Consider the following 21,298-nt stretch of genomic DNA (forward strand, 5'->3'; position numbering starts at 1 on the left):
TCAGAGCTCAGCTTGAATCTCCATACACATAATACGTTTTCATCTTTCTTGATTGCTGCTGCTGTGAGTTCCTCTGACCAGCAGGGGCCCCTAGTGAACACTTTCAGCCTGAAGAAATAAGTCCATATTCCAAAGCTATTGTCTGGGAGGAAGCTTCAGGAAAAAAAGCCTCGCTGAAGTCGAGACTTATCGATACCAATCACTGGCAGAGCGCGCTCTGTCCCTGAGACGGGAGGTTGGAGTCCTCACACTAGTTTCCTCCGGGCCAGAACTCATCTTTGATTTCCAAAGTCGACCGTCAGAGGCATGGATTTCCTCTCTGTTCTGCTCAGACTATTGGTGAGAGCTGGGAAAGAAAGGAGAGCGAGCAGAGAGAGAGAGAGAGACAGGGGAAGAAGCTGTGTTGTGTCGATTGCCATCCTTGTGCCGGCGGCTTGCCACAGCCGCTATTCTCGGGGCTTGTTTTGCGTGGGGGGTTGAGAGAGAGGAGAGATTTTGCCATGGCGCCGCAAAATGAGAAATGACACGGTTCCCCCAAACGTGGCGCCTCATCGGCCTGTTATGGATTAGTTAAGGCTGTTATTCTAATCTGCACCCCTTTTCTTCACTGCCTCATTATGGAGCGGAGGTGCCAAGGCCTCATAGGGAGAATAACATGGAGCCCTGTTCCGAGTCGTCAGAGGAGATAGATGATGCCATGTTGATGGGAGTCAGCGCCGAGCTGGCGGGGCAGGAGGAAGCCAAGCCGCAACCGTTTGTGATGTAAGAACTTAAATCCAATCACGGAACATGTTTGACCGTGGACCGCGAGAAAATAGGAAGACAGCAGAACGAGGTCCTATACTGATCTGTATGTCTTTGATGTCTGAAAAATGGAAAAATGATGCAAAAGGAGACGCATTCAACGCTGTATAGCTCGCTGCGTGAGCCATGCGGCCGCTCTGTCAGCGGCAGCGGGGGATGGAGGGACATTCCTGCGTGTGGCGCACAACAAAAAAGGCCTTCGTACCTTTGAACTTGGGCATTTAGTTCATTTCAAGTTGGACACAAAAATCCTACTTTAACTCCATTCCACTGTTTTCAACTTTGCAGCCGACTCATTTGAATTTGTGCACAATCAAAACCACCGATCGCCACTTATCCTCTTAAATAGACAGCGGCGACGCGTCTAACCCTTCGTCACCGCTCGTTAAAAAGAACATTTCAGGCCGCGCTTAATGGCAGAACCTCGCACAAAGAGAAGGTACTTGTGGATTTACCTGTGAATAATCCGTGACACCGGGCCATTAAAGGGATCATATCTAAGTCACATAAAGGGCCATTATTCATCCACTCCACCCCAATCAGCCTGAAGGCCTTTTCATTTAAAACGCTCGAGAGCATTTCATCGCTGGATGAAAGACAATGTTCGGCAGAGGACAAATAACCCGGTGATCAATTTCACCGTCGAAACCGGAGGAGAGCCAGGTGAACGACTCAAAACGCGTGCGAGCGTCACGAGCAGCGAGGTTTGACGTCGATGTCAAGGAGCACGCAAACAAACACCCAGGTGATAACTGTCAGTGAGAACTATTTGAGGGAAAAAGTGTTCGAAAAAACAGAACTCAGAACTCGGGTGATGATGAATCATGCATTTAAAAACGTCCCCACTCTAAAGGAACGGTTCACCCAAAAATTATGATTCAGTCAGTATCTGCTCCTCAACACGTTAACGTAGACGTATATTTAAACACACAGCTCACCTTAAGAGGCGCCAAGATCCTACATCGATTTGAAAAGAGGTTATTTACCCCCATTTTTCAGCGGAATATCTCCCCGTAGCTGCTAAGCTAAAAGCGTTTCCTTGTGTCTTCTTCAGTGGTTTAGCAGAACGCTGCAGCGCTGTTTTGCCGTTAATCTCCAGCAAATGTTTTGCTGGACCACGAGACTTCCCCCGACTTTCCATCGGCGTGAGGAAACTTTGATTTTTGGCCGAGCCGTTCCTTTAACGTGGCGATCGGCTGGAACCTCTAACAGGTGAAACGAAGGCGTCTCGCCACGTTTCGTCGTCTCAAAATGACAAGAATCTAAAACCTTTCGCTCTGAGGCCGTCCCGTTTGTCACGTACTCCACATTTGAAGCCGACAGAGCGCTGGCGTTCCAACTCGTGCAGATATGTTGCCTTTGTCCTCAAAAGTGCAAACATCCCGTCATTAACAAACTTCTATTATTCCATCTATCTGTGCGTGAATACAAGCTATCAACCTACACAAAAAAAAAGGGAGAAAACCACGAGGTGAACGCCGCCCTTTGTGTCCCGGCTCTACTGCTGCTGAACAGGAGGGAAGGTGCAAATTATAAATGAGTGTAATAGAAAACCTGGTGGGCCATAAATCACATCAGCGGCAAAGACCGTATGCAAGTATGTTTATGTGAGCCTGCTGACATCAGCAGCTCCGGACAAAATGTACAAGCATATTTTATTTATCTCCTGTCCCATTAGGCTGCAAACAGCGCTATAGTGTGTCAGGTTTTTACAAGAGCAGGGGGACAGTTAAGAGGGCGAGGGTGGCGAATGTGTGGGGAGGTAATGGAGGGACCATCTGCGTGACCCTCTTCTTCGTTAAACGCAGACGGAGATGTAGGCTGGATAATGTATAGAGGACACAGCGCTGGCCATGTGGGGACTGCAGGTCGAAGCCGCTTCACGTTACAGCTACTGTACGTCAAGGACAAACAGGACAGAGGGTTTTTTTTTTTTTTCTTTTTTTATACCCTAGAAAACGATACCATTATGCAAACGGTCCACAAAGGCTGTACGGAAACAGCACAGACGGCATCGACCACGTGGTTCTGAACGCCATGGCATGTGTCACTATTAAAAAGGACATCAGCTTTAGTTGAAGCAGTAAAAAGGTCCAAACAGTTAGCTAGTTAGCTGATGGAAGACATTAATAGTTGGCTAGACATTAGCTCTAATGGATGAACAACTGAAAGTGCAGATGAGAAGTAAAGAAATAAAGTAGTAAGTATTTGGAATTGTTAGCCTGTAAACTATATTTAAAGAGTTGAAACAATGTGCAAAAAGTCATGGATAGTTAAAATAGTTTACCAAATGGATAACTAGTTTGGTGCTAAACTGCTGAATGTAAATGGTAGAAATAGTCAGAACTTGCTAAAGACTTGACTAAGACTTGCTAAATGTAACATGCCGCCTGACATTCAAAGTGGAAGCAGCCCATCAGGACACGCTTAAACCGACCTAAACATCAGGCCCCATTAATAGTGCTGAACAACATCCACTTCAGATACAATACAAATGAACACAACCAGAACCGGACACGGACTGTGGGCTCAGGCTACAGATGACAACCGTCTGCATTACGTAGAACCAGATGGTACCACAGCGCTGTAACGAGACTTCTTCTCCCCTTTATGTTCCGGGTCTGTTTGTTATGGCAGCTTCCATCAAAATACACAATTTTAATATTTTCGGCCTTTCGCATAAGGAGGCAGCGAGACGTCACTCAGGATGAAATGGTGTCCTCTCCCAAGTTAAAAGCTCATTTTTTGGTCCCTTGTACTTCGTTCAGCGATCTGAATGAGTGCTTGTCCAAAGCATTCACGAAGGAGTCAGAGTGATTTTCAAGCGGCAGTCAAAACCCCCTCACCGACTTCAAACCTCGTTCCTTCGCGTCAAGTAACTAAGAAGGACATGTGACATCAACTTACACCAACTCATCTGTGACGGCCATTAACTGCCGAGGCCTAATCCTATTTTTTTACCCCGCAGCATGTAATCACAACATGTAGCGGGAGATTGCCCAATCACAGCGCTCGTCTGCCACGATAAGACCAGTTTCAGCGCCTCAAACATGCCAGATAAGAAACAAACACGCTGTCACTCAGCCAAAGCGCCTCGCATCAATATCCGTTTCCAGCAAAGCACAACAAACCCCGAGACGTGCCACGCAACCTTAACGTCGACGTGCGGGATGCTTTTAAAACTGCACAAATGACTCCTTTCACAATAAAAACTGCTGTCAGGGGAGATTACTTCTGGCCTAACACGCAGGCTAATGGAACAGCAAATATCAGAAAGACTCTGAAAGCTTTTTAAGCAGCACGCAGATTAGCCTCCTTATCTTCTGCTAGCCAAACAGAGTGCTAAAATGACTACATGATTGTGCATGCCATGAATATTGTTTTCATTAAACTGAGCGACGTGCCAGAGCTGGAAGTCTTTTTGTGTTTTCTTTACAAAAAGCCAGAGTGGTTCCTCCAGCGGCTCCCATCTGCGTCCTTGCAGTGCCCCTAAAATGACAGTCGGGTAGTGTGAGGTGGCTGCGCAGTAGGGAAGCGCACTTCAAAGCAGGCCATTTCATCTTCACTGAGGCTGTCGGCCTCAAGTGGAGCATGAGATAAAAAAAAGAGAGAGGGGGAAAAAAAGAAAAATCAATAACACTATATCAGGCTTCTTCCTTCAAGCCTCGTGCTGATCTTTGTGACAAGCCAGCACCTGAACTATGCCCCAATTATCCATTGTGGGTGAACACATTGTATTTGTTCACAAACTGTATTTAAACTAAAACTGTGCAACTGTTGTTTCTTTAACCTCAATGCTGTCGTGCAAGTTACAGTCTGAGATACAACTTCACACCACAAAGTATTAATCGACAAGTGTAGCGAGCATGAGAGTAATTAATCACGTTCTAAAACTAAATATTAATAATCCACAAACTAAAAAAGTATTGAAGAGTAAAAATCCTATGAGATATCCCTCTTCACTTCACTGCTGAGATATTACATTGATGCCACTCGAGCAGTCGAATAGTTAGCTGAGCTTAGCATAAAGAGTACTAGCAAAGAAAAGAGCTAGCGCAGCGCAAACTAAAAGGTTTTTAGGACCAACATTGAATCTCTGTCAAAGTAAGAATTCAGTTTGAGAGAATATGAATTATGTTTTAACAGACAAATCTGACGAGATATTTCTATGCAGCCAGCATAGAGGAGAGACGAGGGGTGTTAGGTTGGTTTCAATCTGAAGACGCTAGATGCCACTAAATCCTACCAGTATGGACCTTTAAAGAAAAGTTAGACAATTTAAATATAACAAGACAGAGCGGTGAAAAGCGAATGTGACATTTCTACAAGCTGAACTGTCAAAACATCTTTTAGACGACAGAACAAAGGAATGATGGGATCCATTCACGAAGCTGCATTGCCCTTCAACTTATTTATTGATGTACTGAACATGGAAAAAATCCAAAGTATCCAAACACAAAGTAAAGAACATGTACATCCTTTTAAATACTCAACAAAAGATATTCTATTCCAAAAATGCTGTGAACCAAGTCAGACTATACAACTTGAAATAAATAATCATTCTCATAGTAAGAATCGAGATAAGAGGGGTGGGAGGCGACATCCTCTCATGCCGGACCATCAGCACAAATTTGTCAAGACCAAATAATCATGAAGAAGTTACAAAAAGAAAACGCTGTTTTTCCAACGATGACAGGTCGGGCGTGAAGAATGTCGCCTCTACCCCACAGCAGCAAGTATCACAAATCATCTAGACTTAAATTTAACTTGTACAAGTAACACAAAGAAGGAATAGATAAAACGAGAAAAAGCAGTTGCGAAGATAATTATATAATGCATAGCACACTGCTCATTTAAGGGGAAGCATGACTAGTAATTGGTTTAAATACCAAGCAGGATGCAGGTGCAGTATTCAGTGCATCTACGGCTCCACGAGCCTCCGTTTGTTTGTTCGAGATGAGTCAGATGTCGGTGAAACTCTTGCGACCGATTTTTGCTATCGTTAATGGAACTGCTTCACTGACCTTCCCCCAAAGTGAATAAAGCAATATACACCTTTTTACGATTTTAAAGACAGGTTATATGCATTACGTATATATATGAGTATGAAAAAAAACCAAACTAATCAAATAGTTCAAAACTGTGGTTTATATCCATTCTTTACCACATAAATATATATCTATAATGTTTATATATAAAAAACAAAACATATGTCTATAGTTTCTTAATACCTTTTTTTACGAAGCAAGACTATCTACAGACCAAACAACCAACAAATTAGATGCACTGTAATGCTTTAGTCCATGGGACAACAAACCAAGGATTTCAACTCAAGGCAAACTGAAAAATTAAAAAAGGGTTCATATCCAAAATGAAAAATACCTTACATACTCCATAAAAGAGAAAAAACAAAACGATATATATTAATATCACACTTTCCGATGAAGTCCAAACGAGAACCAAAAGAAGTCTGCCAAATACTCAACATAAAAAAGGACTTATTTACATAGCTCAAAGCTCAGGAGTAATCCGTTCTATTCTTCAGACTAGTTTTTCTTAAGCTGCTGCCGTCATTGGCTTGTCCTTAATCTTTCATACAAAGTATGTAAAAACCCTTATTGGTTGATATTACGACAAAATCAGTCTAATGATATATTGTAGGTAACACCACAAAACACCATGAGCTCTGTCTGAAGGGAATCCTTTAGGAAGAACTGATTTTTATCCCCCATTTAACCTTTTAAGATATCTCCACGTTATAATTTTGCATGCAGTTTTTTGCGAATAAACCTTTGTATTTTTGTCCATTTTCCAAATCAAATCGGAAAGCGAGTTTTCTAGTCATATAACAACTAGGATGACAGGGGGACCCACAGATGATTTTACAAATGAAACCAGCACTGCCACTGATTCTATAATCTAAAGATAATACAAAGATCTCAAAAGGTATCTTTTACATCATAAATCTCCCCAGAAATTTCAACCACTGCAAACTTTCCTGTAAAGTTCAAAAGCTCACAAGGTGTCATATGAAGATATTTCTCAAAGTATCCAAGTCAAAATATTTTGTTCCAGGTCCAGTAAAAAGTTTCTCCAAATTTTTCTTTTTATAAAAATAGATGCTTTTTAAACCCACATCAAAGAGGTTCTTAGCTCTTTGGCAAGGTACTGCTTTAAGAATTTTTTTTTTGTCTTTTATCCGTTTAAGTTTACAATAAGCAACATTATGCAGCCAACCAATAACCAACTCATATTACAATGAACGGAATACTTACAAAATCAACAGAACTGCAAATAGTTCAAAAATAAGTACTTGCTAACCACTGAAGGCATTAAACGCACCTAAAGGCAAATCAGGACACAGAGAAATACAAAGAAAATCACTACACATAACCTTACAAGACTTACTGTTTCAAAGCAGATGTGCAACAAAATGACAAAACCTATAGTAACGTTTTTAGATGGTCCATCTGTAAAGACAGCAAGAGATTCAACATCACAGGCATTCAACACCTGCTGGATTTTTTTTTCTTGTTTTAAAGTATATTGAGAAGATTTCAAAGCGTAGCAATGGAAAGAAAGAAAAATCACATTGTTGGACGCTAAATATTGTTTTTTCTTCGTAACACTGATTTACAAAGCTGTTTTTTTTTTTACTAATGTAGAAAGTTACGGTCGATGCGCTTCCATTTTCTGTTTCCATTTTCTGCTGAGTTTTCTAGAAACAATCTCAGTGGGTATTAGGCTTTGTGTGTTTTGTTGGTTTTGAATGAGACTTGCAGCACTCTGTCCCCGAGGCGGTATCCATTCAAGCTGGCGATGGCCACGGCTGCCTCGTCGTAGTTTGTCATGGTGACAAAACCAAATCCTTTGCACTTGTTTGTGTTGAAGTCGCGAATAACCTTGACGTTTGTGACGGCACCAAACGGCCCAAACATCTGCCAGAGGATGCTCTCGTCTGCGTCTGGAGCCAGGTTGTAGACGAAGATACACCAGCCAGTGCCTGCATGCCCCGGGATGTTGATGCCAGCCAAGCTGGTCACCCCGTCAATGGCCATCGGGGAGAACCGGCTGCAAAAGACAAAAGGTAACATGGTTCAAGGCGAGAGCCAAAATGAGGACAAAATGGGCCTTTTTATAAGACAAGAGATCGTGCCAACAAACCTAACACAATCTGACAAGTCTCCACAGAGATCAGCATAGCTCTGCTCCTCTCCGACTGTAGCAGCAATGTAAACACTGCTCACAGTGTCATCACCCTACTCTCATTTCACATACCAACTCATTAGATGACGCAAATATTCTCTACAAGTAAATATTTCCCCTCAGCTGGGCCATGCTGACTCAGCAGCAGAGAGGGCAGCACACAGCCAGCCGACATGTATGCACATACACGCATCTCATATCGGAGCTTTTCACACATCTTACGAACTGTAGCTGCCTCTTGAGCTCACCATGCTTCTACAGTGACAGGAGCCTAGAATGATTTACTCCAGAACAAAAAGGGGCCGTATTATCATGCTAAACAGGAGTCAAATTAAAGTTGGAAGTTGTGCCAGGACTGGAATAAAAAAGGCAGGAAAAAGCCCTGGTCTTTGGTAAATGTGGATTTGCAGTTTAAAGAAACAAAATTCAAAGTGCATGGAAAGCCTATGAATTATTGCAGCAGGTGTCACGTAAGATTAGCTGCTCCAGTTGGTCTCTCAGGGAACATCCACCATGACAGGTGTGCTCCCAGCATCAAGGACACGGAGAGAGATTTAGCAACGAAGACGTCAGCCAATGAGCAGGGCAGCAGGGAAATCACAAGTCTATTGTGGCTGGTGACGGGTCTTTGAGCTCGCAGGTGATTGGACTTTAATCATAACTCGGGGAAGGCATTCTTATAAAACTCAACTTAGACAAACTGGTATCCTGGTGAATCCTGAAAGACGCCTGACGCAACAAAGTTTAAAACAGGACAGGGCTGTCCATAATAGATCAAGGTAAGAGTATGGAGCTCAAAATACCAGTATGCAATTTTGTGCAATAGCAAGTAAGAGATTGTAAAAGTCTGCCCTTTGTTATGTAGACAAGCAGCGTAGACACCGCTTTAATCTAGACATGTTGTGACATTATGTCAAGATTAAAGCACCCCACTGCATCACTGTCACTAACCTCATTCTAGAGAGGGACACGTTAAATTATTACCAGTCACAATGAAGCGTTAGCACAAGTGACTCAACATGTACATATTTAATTAATGCAACTGGATTTCTAAAGTGTATATTGTCGAGTTCGGCCAATAACACAGGAGGCCATCATCATTCCCACTGATCAGATTAACACTGTCAGAATATATACACGTCGGCAGGTGAGGAACACCAGGTAAATTACAATGGGTCGTCATCATCATCACTACTACACAGTCTCTGATTAGCAGCTCAGTCTAGACTTCTGCTTTCAAAAACACCCCGCAGCTGAATACATTTGAACATAATGAATCTTTAAAGCGTGGAGGCTCAGTGTCTGTGACTTCTACATTCAGAATGTCCTGGGGCCTTACTTATAAATCAGACTCAAGATCAGTTTTGATTTCAATTCCTGACGTAGAAAACCATATTTAAGTTGTTATTTATGTAAAGTTTAACCTTGACTGAAGCAATGCTCCCGCTGGTTATTTCGGGGTATTGCAGTTTGGGACACGTATGCCTCGAAGCTTGTTGCACGTTTTTTTTTAAACAGCGTGCAGCAAGGTTTGTCAGTCCACTATTTAGTCCACTGGCTGACATGTGTTGTCTGGCTTCAATCTCTTTCCCAGTTTGACTTTCTCTTTTGGTCCATGGCTATTTCCTGAATAAACCGGCATCACATAATGGAAAACAACAAGACAGGTGCTGATAAATTATGATTTACAGATCAAAACAAGGTTTTTCTTGCTCAGCAGCTTCTTCATCTTCATACAAATAAAGGGAAAGTGATTGTAGCAGGTCAGCGGAGGAGGTGAAGGGTAGTGACACCCATCACTGTTTCCTAGCAGCATGTGTGGCACAACATACACATGATAAATATTTACTCCATCACCTGCTGTTAAGACAAGCAGCCTGATTCACTCACAACAACTAGCTTATACAGTATATATAGCTGTCTGTGGAGAGGAGCACTAACGCACGTCTTTGATCAACAACCTCATACTGCATCAGTGCTACCATACGCACTGTTAACTACCTACGCAATGCTGTCAACAGCTCATGCAGGAAAACATCCCCCAGCTCAATCCAAGAGATCTAAACAAAAAAATCTATTTACCTTTTGACTCCATAGGCCATGTTCAGCAGATTGTCCAACCTGAGAAATCCAAACAACACAAACACATTAATCTCAGAATAAAGATTTGAATGACATGAATGATGCATTTTTGAAAGGATGACAGAGATGAGTAATATTTCTGGTGTCAGATGTCCAATTCAAGTAAACGCCAAACAATTAGATCTGTATTAACCTGTTGACTAAACTCATTTATCACTATTCAACCTACACAAACAACAGGAGATGTTCAGCTCACAATGAGGGCTCGGGTTAGGACAGAAATACTGCAGCGCTCACTGAACACGATGCAAAAATTCCAATTTCACAAATTGTAATCTTTTCTGGTCCACCCCTGAGGGCAATCAGTGGACTAAAAAAAAAAAATCTGATTCATTTATAGATCTTTTTCCACATTCATGGCCACCAACCAGACTAACTGCCAACGAAACAAACATCTAGTGAGTATAGCAATCATCTCATGGGCCTAACATCTGCAACAGGAGGAACACAGCAAAGTTCAAGATGTGAATATGGGGATGAATTATTCTGTCCAGAGCATTGATGAGCTCCAACACAGAATATTCTCATAATACTGCTGTGAGACCATTTAAATGCTAATTTCAAAAAGCCTCGGACATCACTAGCAGTATGACTTTTTTTTTGGTGTGCCCCTTTACCTGAAGCGTTGTGCCTGCTGTGCGAGGGGTCCTGGGTACCTTCGATTGGGTGACTGATACAGCTGGGAGAGCAGCGCCTGGCTGGTCTTCTGGCTCGGGTTGTTTGCAAACTTCACTGTAATGGGTTCGGTGGCACCAGGCGGCTTCTGGCAGTTCAGACCTTTGATGGCCTCCTCGGCCTCAACTCGCCGATCAAAACGAATGAAGCCAACCCCTCTGGAAACGCCTGAGGAGAGCACATTAATACATTAACTAAACATCAGTAATACGCAGAGTTCCTCCTGACAGCCATGAAAACATTTGGTAATAATTTAGGGCTCCAAACACTTGAGTTTTGGGGGGGTAGATGTTCTGATTACATGTTTAATTTATTTTGCCTCAACAGTGATGGGATTACATTACTTTACCAAGACTCTGATGCAGTGCTACACAACTGAGTCATCAGAAGTGTGAGAATACCAGCTACAAATCTGGATTAATGATGGCAGAAGGCACAATTAAACTTGAATACATTGATATACCAAAGAAATTAGAATTTTGTGCATTTCTCACAGATCCACATCCACAAATATAGCAAATATAAAAAGGCAGGAGCACAAATATCCGTAGTAGCCCTTTCCAAAATTCAAGAAAAGCTGCAAAAACCAGAAGCACAAGAGAAAAGAAATGATGGAGGTGGAAAAGGGGCTGTGTTTCATTAGTGAGCACCAGCGACGGTATGAAGCTCTCTCATTACTGGACACTGGCAGGCAGCAGGGAGAAAGCAGACCCAGACAAAGGTCGTGACGTGCACAGATGTCCCAAGACGGCAGAGAACAGAAACCAAGTAATGTTCAACTTATTTACCTCTCACTGACTTATGAAACATCCATGCATGTCTTTTGGCTCTTTGTTTCTTCCTGCCAATCAACCTTGAGCTTCAGTATCTTTGCCAAGTGAAAAAGAGGTCCATCGTTGTAGTAACCAATGTTTGTTTACGGCCCTGCTTTGTTTCTGATAAGTGCATTTCTCTTACGGTTTGTGCTCTTGTATTTTGCATGCAACATTTGAGTTGGAATGCATTCCCTTAAATCTTTTTGCTTTCATTCTTGTGTTTGTCCTTGAGAGCTGCTGTATTAAAAATGGCATCTGTAATAAATGTTGCTCTGTTATAAAAGCTGGTTGCAGTGCTGCTTTGGATTTGGTTCCCCCCTTTTCTGACAGTTTGATCACAGACTAAGAATGAAATTGCAAATGAATTCTCCTGAAACAAGTTGGCTTTGTGTTGGAAAAATAAAGAACTATTCCCAAAACGCATGCCTGAACGAATATACAAAGTTTCAGCAGCCCACAGGGAAAAAATAATTGGGAAATGTCTCGGTGGAAGATTGTTTATTAGCGTTTCATAAGGGTTCTACTTCTACATGACAGCTGAAAAATTGAAACTGTATCCATATGCATTTCATATCTTGCCTTGAAACACGCATTGACACCTTGGGACGAGATGAGAAAGGGGGAGAATGTAGGAGAAGGTGAGTGCAAGACGAAGGGAGATTGGATGTAAAAAGAATTATGAAGCATTAAGTCTTGCTACATTTTATATTCCATCCATCTGTGCATTTCTATGAACCCCTCTTGTGGAAAATTGCATTTTTGGGGGACTTCTGATGCATTTCTCATGCCTGGCTGTGTCATTTTGTTAGGGATCAACTGTGGGAAAAAAAGGGGGAAAAAGCAAAACCATGGGACAGCTGTCACGTCCTACTCACCAGTCACCTGGTCCACCAGGATGCGTGAGGTAATGATGCGTCCATACTGAGAGAAGAGCTGCTCCAGTTCTTTCTGAGTCATGGTTTTTGGCAAGCCACTGACGTACAAATTTGCATCTCTGATGGAGGCGGAGCTTGGACGCGCATAGGAAACCTACAGGCAGAGAGTTCACATGACCATGAGTACATCGCCATTTCACATGCAGTCATAAATTCACAATCCTCCAGTACTTTATACAAACACCTGTCATTTAAGGATTGTTTAAACTAACACAAGAGCAGTGACCCATTTCTAGCAGAGAGAATGCTGTTAGAACATTAACTCATATTTAACCAGACTGAGTTTACTTTAAATATATAAATATATTTCCCAGATTAACAGTCGCTATAAGTAGCATTTCCAAAATGAACACTTGCAATCTCTCTTTTCTACAAAATATGCTAAAATAAAAACCTGCATCATGACTTCAGAAAACTCTTCAGACTAAATTAAGCAAATATTGACATAAATGTAAAATGCAATAGTTAACAGATGGAGCAGATTTGCTCCATTTGGTTCAAATTGAGGCTAAACCTCTCTGCTTGATTTTAAAATGCTTCAACTTGAGCTAAAGTTTCAAAGCTCAGGGAGTCCATGACTGTATGGACGAATGGGAGAGAGGCCACTGAATGAAGCCTTATGTTTTAAATATTTTTAGCTGTTAATTAAAGTAGAGAAAAAAGGGAGAGAGACAGTCAAGTATGAATAATGAATAAGTATTAAGATTAAAGATGGACAGAGCAATGTTAGCAGCTACATGTTGCTACACTTCACAACGCCTCGTCAGACTGTCTGCCGTCGGACACAATGCATTCTGGGGCATTTGAGTATGTGCTAGTCTGAATACACTAATCTGTTAAAGTGGACTAAACAGATCTTTGTTGATGCTTTCGTTTGGTTGTTGTAGAACATGAGGCAAATAAAGAAATAGTGATACATGGTAGCCATACAGTAAACCTCTACTCATCCCATTCGTGGGCCAAGTTTTATCCATTTTGATTGTTTTTATAATGGTTTGGATCCAACAACAATAGCGTGATGCACTGCAGTAATTTGTCCGCTCCACAGTCTGTTTGTCACCCTATTCCCCCTCCCTGCAGTGCATACTTAATTATAACTCTCATTGGATAAATGGACAGTGACAAATCAGTCTGTCTTGAAAAAAGTTAAAGTGACACTTTTCCTGCCCATCAACTCTGTTGGAACCCTGACAGAGATGGATGCAGTGTCAGGCCTGTCTAGACAGCTCTCATTTTAAAAGTAAATTTATCATTTCTTGAAAGTTTTTTTAGACAACAGCAGTGTGGCTGCCTCTTAAAACCAATCTAGCCCTCTCCCATCTTGAAGTCAAGAGGAGAGCACCAGAGGCCACATAGATATGCAGCATAAATCAACATCTGTCCATAAACAGAGCAGAGTAATAGAAAACAGAGAGGGAAACAGAGGGTCATCTACCAGGTCCTATGGATCAATAGGTCATTACACCCCTGAGTAGTCATAAATTCATTCTTTCACAGGACACCATCCCATTTTCAGTCATGTAGACGTTTAGACAATAACATGGAGAAGGAAGCCATAGAGCCTAAATTTAGGAGCTGATGTGCAAGAATGGCTCGAGGAGGGTTTTGTGGAGGATCACACAGAGTGAAAAGAAAAGAAGCGCTGCAAAGTCGAGAGCCTGCTGTATCGTGCTACTCCCATCTGGTGGCTCCAGGTTCTTGTGACTCGACTGTCAATTACCTGAATGGCACCACAGCTGTATTTAATTACAACGTCGCACACATTAAATGCTCTTATACCAAAGTCCCTCCCTGCAATAGATAGTATGACAGGAAAAAAAATAAATCACTCACATTAATTAAAACTTCAAAAAGGATTCCTTTTGTGCTCTCAGATTGATAAGAACCCCACTTGCTCCCCCACCACCTCAACACTCGCCCTGTTCCCGCCCTGAAGAGAAGGCTGACAAAGCCAATGTGAAAGCTGAAGCGCCCTGCCCACAGCCAGGCAACTCCCTCGCCTCTCCCCAGCCCTGCCTCCGTCCCAGTCTCACCTTCACACTTCATTTGATGCTAATATTTGCAAAGTATATTCCTCCACCTCACTGGGGTTTATTTGCACTTCTGACAGAGCAGCTACAGACTTCTGAACGTGTGATATATATAAAAAAAAAATGCTCCCATGTTCTACTTTCACGAGGTATGAACTGAGGAGGAGAGGTGGAGGGAAACGATACGTTCTGTCTGATTCATGGGAATGAAGAGGTACGGCTGTCAATATTCAAGCATTAAATACAGCAATAATCAAGCGTTCAGCAGAAATTTGATGCAATTCAAACACAAATTTTCAACCACAAAATGCGTTTCTTTCTGCCCGATGTGAGGAGGGAGCTAGCACCTTGTCAGACCACTGTGGTAAAATATCACATCTAATAATCTGGCTCCACCATCCACAAATCCTGCAGCACTATATGAAGCAAATGAGTTTTTCCACCAGCACATTGAGTGCTACATTGCCTGATGAATGCTAATGGCAGCCACCTCTCTGTAAAGGCATACAGCAGTGCTACAGCACATGCAACCATAGAAACAGTTCTGCTCTACTTGAGGCCCAGGCGAAGCCGCATGTGCCCAGATTAACAATAGGCTCCCTTTCCACCCCACATTTCTCCAGCCTCATTATGCTTCGACTCCAGCACCGAGAGCCAGACATGAACGGCATACTTTAGATTTTTGGTATTTCAGTGAGTTGAATGTGTCCGTCTGATTAGGCTCCTTATACAAAGATAACAAGTCAATGTCTGTGCATAATTTACATTAAAAAAAGGAATCAAAATTATATCTTACCTTAATGGTTTTGGTCTGAAGTCTCAAGCCATTTAAGGTATTGATGGCTTTTTCTGCATCCTTTGGGTCCACGTAATTCACAAATCCATATCCTAGGCTCTGACCTGCAGTCACGACAGAAGAACATACACAGAGGGTCACATAAATGCACACAGACTGAATTATTGGTGAATGGCATCAATGCAAAAGAGTCAGTAATACAACACAGATGAACAGTCCGTCTTTAATTCTTATTTGGTAGAGCTTGAAGGAAACAGGAGGTCAAAAGCCCAGTTCCAAACAAACATCTACATGGCTCACAACCTTTAATAAATTCTCAAACCAACTCTTTAACAAGTGCATCTCAAATTAAAAACGACAGGCTCTGCTTTCACACCAACTCATCTCTGACACAGTGCAGTAGCCGAGGCTCAATGTGTTCCCCCTCCCGCTGCAGTTTATCTCTAAAATGTACAATAGATTGACACCCACTCTTTATGTGCACAGAGGCAATTCAATTTCCTCCACCCACACTGCTGGGTCTCTCTGCAATTTCACTGCCGGTCAAGTTCACTAGCTCAAGCAGCTTCAGCATATTAATACAGTCCATAAGCAACTTGAATTTTTTTTGATGAAAACTTTAGATGAGATTAGATGCAGGTAATATTTTTTATACACACCCCAAAATGTAATTTAACCACAGGACCAATCCAGACAGATGATTGACACAAAGGTCCCCCCCCCCCTTTTTTTTGTTAATTAAATTCCAACTGCAATTACAATTTCATCTGTGTATGTGACATTGTGCCAATATACAAAGTTTAAAAAATGAAATTACAAAACAGAACCCCCACTGTTAAATATTACTTTCACCATCGCTATTTAATAAGCTTTACTGAACATCTACAAAAGGACCTGAACGATCCATACTTGCTTACCACCATGAGTCACTGCTCTCATGGGTTGTTCCGCTCTGATCAAGTAAAGTTCATAAACTTAATTTCACCTTCCATCTCTGGGGCTGTTGTAGCCAGGAGACACATGCCGAGCCTTTGAAATGAGCTGGTGAAATGACACTTTTACTTAAGCCTGGAGGGAAAACTGCCTGCATCGCCTCATTCTACTGTATGTGGGCACACTACGCCCTTATAGTAATGTCTTCCTGCGTATCCGCTACATCCGCTACAAACATGTTCCTATAATGAACAACTTGCTTACTTTCAGTTGTCATTAAGGAGTCGAGGAGACCTGCTGAGAGCTGCACCCAGCTTTCAGTACAAGACTAGTGCTGCCCATAGTGGGAGGAAACGACACAAAGACTAAGCTGCAGCAGCCAAGGCGAGAACATTTAAAGCAAAGAGGAAGCATGCATCTCTCTGGTGATTACTTAACATCTGATGTAGCACCAGTACACAGATGTAGGCTGGCTTAAATCCATTGCCACAGGGCCAAGGGAGAGACAAAAGCAACACAGTCTGGAGGGGATAGGGTTTTATGTAGAGCTGAAATTGAAATCAGAGCATCATTCCTGAGAAATGACTCGGAGGCTTTGAATAACATTAAGAGCCTAATTTCTTCCCAGCTGAGTTTGAAGTCAGTTTTTCCACATCCCAATTCAAGCTTTTATCATCTAAAAATAATTTAAAGTACTAGTTTAACTGCTTTCTTTATGATGGCATGCTGCTTAGAAACTGCTGATCAATCCATACTGCAGCTTGTATGAACAAATTGATACCTAATAACAGTTTTTGTTTTAAAATTCTTAGTGGTGGGATGTAAAAGCAGGTATCTAAATCTTCAAATGTAAAAATGTGACAAACTAAAACAGTTTTGTGACAGCAGCACAAAAAGCAACTATGGGCATGCTGAAACTTTAGCAACTCCTTCAGAGCAAGCACTGGCAATGGATTCTATTTTTTTAGTTTGAAGTTTGACTTCATCTGTTAGAGCAGCTTAAACATTTACCTAAAAAGAAATTTCCTCCCTGAGGTGTCCTCTTTGAGAAGTATCTGCTGCCAGCCGGAGAGCTAAGAGCTCACTCTTTTCCAGCTGGCCGCATTTGTATTTCTTTAATAAAAAGGCAATTTGTTTTTTACAAGGCTAATTACTCCTAATCAGATCACCACTGATGCTAAGAGCCTTTGGAGCAGACCCCATCTATCTACACACTGCTTCACTACAGATGCTGGTGCAACTGTCACCCCTAATCCAATTGAACAGAAATCTCCCATCCTGAAAACAAAGTCCAACTTGTATAGTTCTATACTCTACATTACTTGCTCCATTTTGCAAAAGGTGTAAACTAGAAATTAACATGACACATGCACGTTTTTTTTCCACAGGTGCGTACATCTTTTCCAACGCTTGACACAAGATGAACACGACCTCAACGTGACACACAAACATGAAAACACAGATCGAGCGTCAGTCTTATTCAACTCTACAGCTGTGATTGTCTGGAAAGCTGCATACGGCAGACGACAAGTTGCATAAACAACTGACAAACAATTACTACACTGTCTAAGTAAGCACTAGACCATCCCTTAGAGAAACAGATGATAATTGCAGGTGATTAAACTACATTTTTGCAGCTGTCCAAGTGTTTTCTTCTTTAGAGGTTGAGGAGTACATGACTATTTTACAAACCCTGAAGACGACTAGTTGCAAAAAGCAAAATAATCCAACTACACTCTCAGTACACCCTGTATGCAGATAAAATATAGTCTGGTCAGACATGCATTAGATTCCCAGACATAATAGTCTATGCCATATTGTGGGAAAAAAAAAAAAAAAGTGCAGATGAATAATGTACTCTTCTAAATCAACATCTAAATTGACATACCGGTAAAAGAAACAATATTTCAAAGCCCATTAAACAACCAGCTGCTGCCAAAATCTAAATCAACATTAAAAGGAGAGACAGTCTACAAGGTTAAGCAGTCTGGTTGGATCTACTTATTACCTATTTTTCCTGCTTTTAATCAATTTTCTTTTTTTAAATCAATGTTGTCTATAAAATAACACACAGCACTATAGAGGAACCCACGCTTTGGTTACATCTGTTTATTCATAAGATAATTTGTTTACAGATCAACTAAATGATCAAAACTTTATTTCAAGTGTTACTTTTTAAAATATGAGTTAGTGGAGAGCCTGCAGTAAATGGTTTTCTTGGTTAAGAAAGGGTTCAGTGATGCTACTTGCTGAATCTTAATCTACATTTCTACTGCCCCACTTCATAGGGGCGTGCGGTGTCGCCTCAGGGGCAGGCTGATTTCAAACAAGCCGTTTTATTCCGTTCCTTGCACTTAAATTAACGTGAGGGCACTACGTTCACACTCGTTCCTCTAGATATGCAACCTATCAAGCATGTTTATGTTCAATCACCCAAGCAGACTGTGTCCGACACTGATTTTAAACAAGGATCACTTGTCAATTCAGCTCAAGCCATTTCACACATTAAACAATCAAATGCATTTCTTGTATGCATGGCTAAACAAGGGAGTTCATTCCATGCAAGACTACACACGCGACAAGTTCCGTCATTGCTGCGTGACAAAAGTATAAATTCAGTAAATGCATCATGAGAGCCCACGAATACACCAAACCTCTGCGGCTACTATCTGTTTGCAGTGACGGAATATAAAAGCTCTGGTTTTGTTTATGGAGCACTGATGATAGAAGACAGTCAAACATACTCAGAGCACTTCACAACATTTTTAGAGTTTAGGCTGCAAGCATGCAAGGACAGACCTGTGAATACTGGTCAGCTATACATAAGCATTGTGAAATATTCAACAATATTAATAATTCAAGGCCAGATGTGGCTTCCATGTTAATTTAATGGAGGTGACTACCATGGACTCCCAGAATAGAGATAATCTAGAATTATTAAAGCTCTAGCCTCTTTGTTTAACAGTGCTTCTCAATAAAATCTATTCACCCGAGTGGTAGATTTATCGAAAACCAAATGCAAATAAAAAGAGATGCTTGCACACATCCTTACAAAAGGCCTGAGAGGCTCATGTCCCCGACCATCGGGCCGCATTATAAAAGAAGCAGATGGAGGAAGGTCTCAGTAACCTTGACCGAAACAGCAAGAGCCAAGCACCCAGCAGCCTCTGTCATCATCTACCAGCTCATGTCACACAGGCCATGTCAAGCTGTATTCCTCCAAATAAAACTGAAATGACACCTGCCCAAATATAAGGAATGTAAGGGTGAGATTAAATTTAAGACACTGAAATTCCAATAGTTAAATACCCTTGTTGAGTAGAAAACTCTCCCTAGGACTCAGTTTTTTTTGGAAATGCCATTTTGCTTGAGGCACTAGTATCATCATACATATTAGAGCAGTATTAATAGTAATTCAAATCAGTCCTTATGCTGCTGCTTGGAGGGTTTTATAATGGCTACTATGTAAAGACAGTGCCCGATATTCCACATAATGAGATGCAAAATGATTGGCTGACTTTCAAAACAGAGGCCTCTGCATTTATTGGGGGTAAGACGGTCCATAATTTATGATGCTTGATGTCAAATATACAAAAGAGCAAATCACATGCTGTGCATGCATAAACAGACAAGCTTACGACACAGATAATACTGCTCATAGGGCCCCACTGATGCATCATTTGGGTTTACCGTTAATGTCACAACTTCCAAATTAAATCTAGTTTATATAATAATTATGAATCCAATTACGTGTCAAAATGAGCGCATAGTACCAGTTGGGCCTGAGCTATTAACCAGCCATAACAATGAAAACAGTCGCGTTACCTGTTATTTTGTCTCGCACTAGTTTACAGGATTCAATTTCTCCGATGCTCCCAAACAAACTCTTCAGCTCCTCTTGGGTCATGTTCTGAGGCAGATAGTTGACTATCAAGTTAGTTTTACTGTCCTCTATGCTCCCTGACTCTACAGGTGAGGAGCAGTTGTTTGAGATTGTTGAGGGACCGTTGCTTGTGTTGTTGCAAGTTGGTCCATTGGACAGCTGTGTTTCCATGGCAGCAATTACCTGCTAAAGAGACAGAGAGAGAAATCAAGTCAACACCACATGCAGATCGAGCTAAACGAATCTAAAAGCAGCAGACAGTTAAAAAGGACACTCTTCACACATTTAAATTTGTTTTGCCGTAAACTGTTGATTACCTAAATCAAAAGTATTTGGCAGGTAACAGTGCTGTGTCAGAAAGACTCTACATGCAGTTGTGTCTGTGTATTACTTTTATTCAGTGTAGCATAGCAGAATCTTATAGGTTTTTAGCTTCTTTAAAAATTGTAAAGGTCAATACTTTGTCCACCCAGAACAGGTTGGGATTGGTTTTATATAAATTGTGCCTTTGGCACAGATATCTAAAATGTTATATATTGCATCACCACCACAGACAGGGAAAGTAAATACAGTTAAAAATTGTTTTAAACAAAAAAGAGAAAACACAATGAATTCCCTCTCTTCTATTCATGATTGCTGCTTTTGTTTCCGGGCAAACAGAAGAGACTTTCTACTGAGAAAGCAATGTGATGGTCTATTAATCTGTCAGAAGCTCAACAATTGATAAAGCAGTATTAAAGCTGGTAAGTGGCATGTTTAAACATATCTTTCAAAGTTAAATGTGGCGACCAAAGTGAAACATTTCATTCGGCAAAATAAGCCAGATATGCAAAGCCTATAACAGCATCGAATCTGCACCCGTCAGTATGCTAGCGTCAGACAACAGGCCTTAAATGATGTGGTAATCAGTTAAGGCAACCAGCAATAAATTCATGTATGAAGAGTCATCCTTTAACACATTCACCGTGCGCTGATCAGTAAAATCACACCACTGTTCATATTCTTCAATCACATTTTGACCAATTTGTGCACAAAGGCCAAATAAACTCAAATTTAATAAAGTTTTCTATGAGAAAAAC

General features: G+C 41.3%; 1 protein-coding gene across 5 annotated transcripts in view; it reads right to left on the reverse strand.

Annotated features, from left to right (window-relative positions):
- Nucleotides 1-5,196: 5,196 nt before the first annotated feature.
- Nucleotides 5,197-21,298, reverse strand: part of elavl2 (ELAV like neuron-specific RNA binding protein 2) — a 29,927-nt gene continuing 13,825 nt past the window's right edge. For 3 of the 5 annotated variants that reach the window (XM_030430776.1, XM_030430772.1, XM_030430773.1), the window contains 6 exons: nt 20,162-20,405; nt 15,404-15,507; nt 12,518-12,671; nt 10,770-10,995; nt 10,093-10,131; nt 5,197-7,875 (listed from right to left, as the gene is read on the reverse strand). In XM_030430776.1, the coding sequence (XP_030286636.1) occupies nt 7,545-7,875; nt 10,093-10,131; nt 10,770-10,995; nt 12,518-12,671; nt 15,404-15,507; nt 20,162-20,390 (1,083 nt within the window). In that variant the 5' untranslated portion in view covers nt 20,391-20,405 and the 3' untranslated portion in view covers nt 5,197-7,544. The remainder of the gene's footprint in view (nt 7,876-10,092; nt 10,132-10,769; nt 10,996-12,517; nt 12,672-15,403; nt 15,508-20,161; nt 20,406-21,298) is intronic. The other 2 variants (XM_030430774.1, XM_030430775.1) reach the window with 1 other exon arrangement.

Source organism: Sparus aurata, chromosome 10, assembly GCF_900880675.1.
Source record: "Sparus aurata chromosome 10, fSpaAur1.1, whole genome shotgun sequence".
In the NCBI taxonomy this organism is placed as follows: Eukaryota; Metazoa; Chordata; class Actinopteri; order Spariformes; family Sparidae; genus Sparus; species Sparus aurata.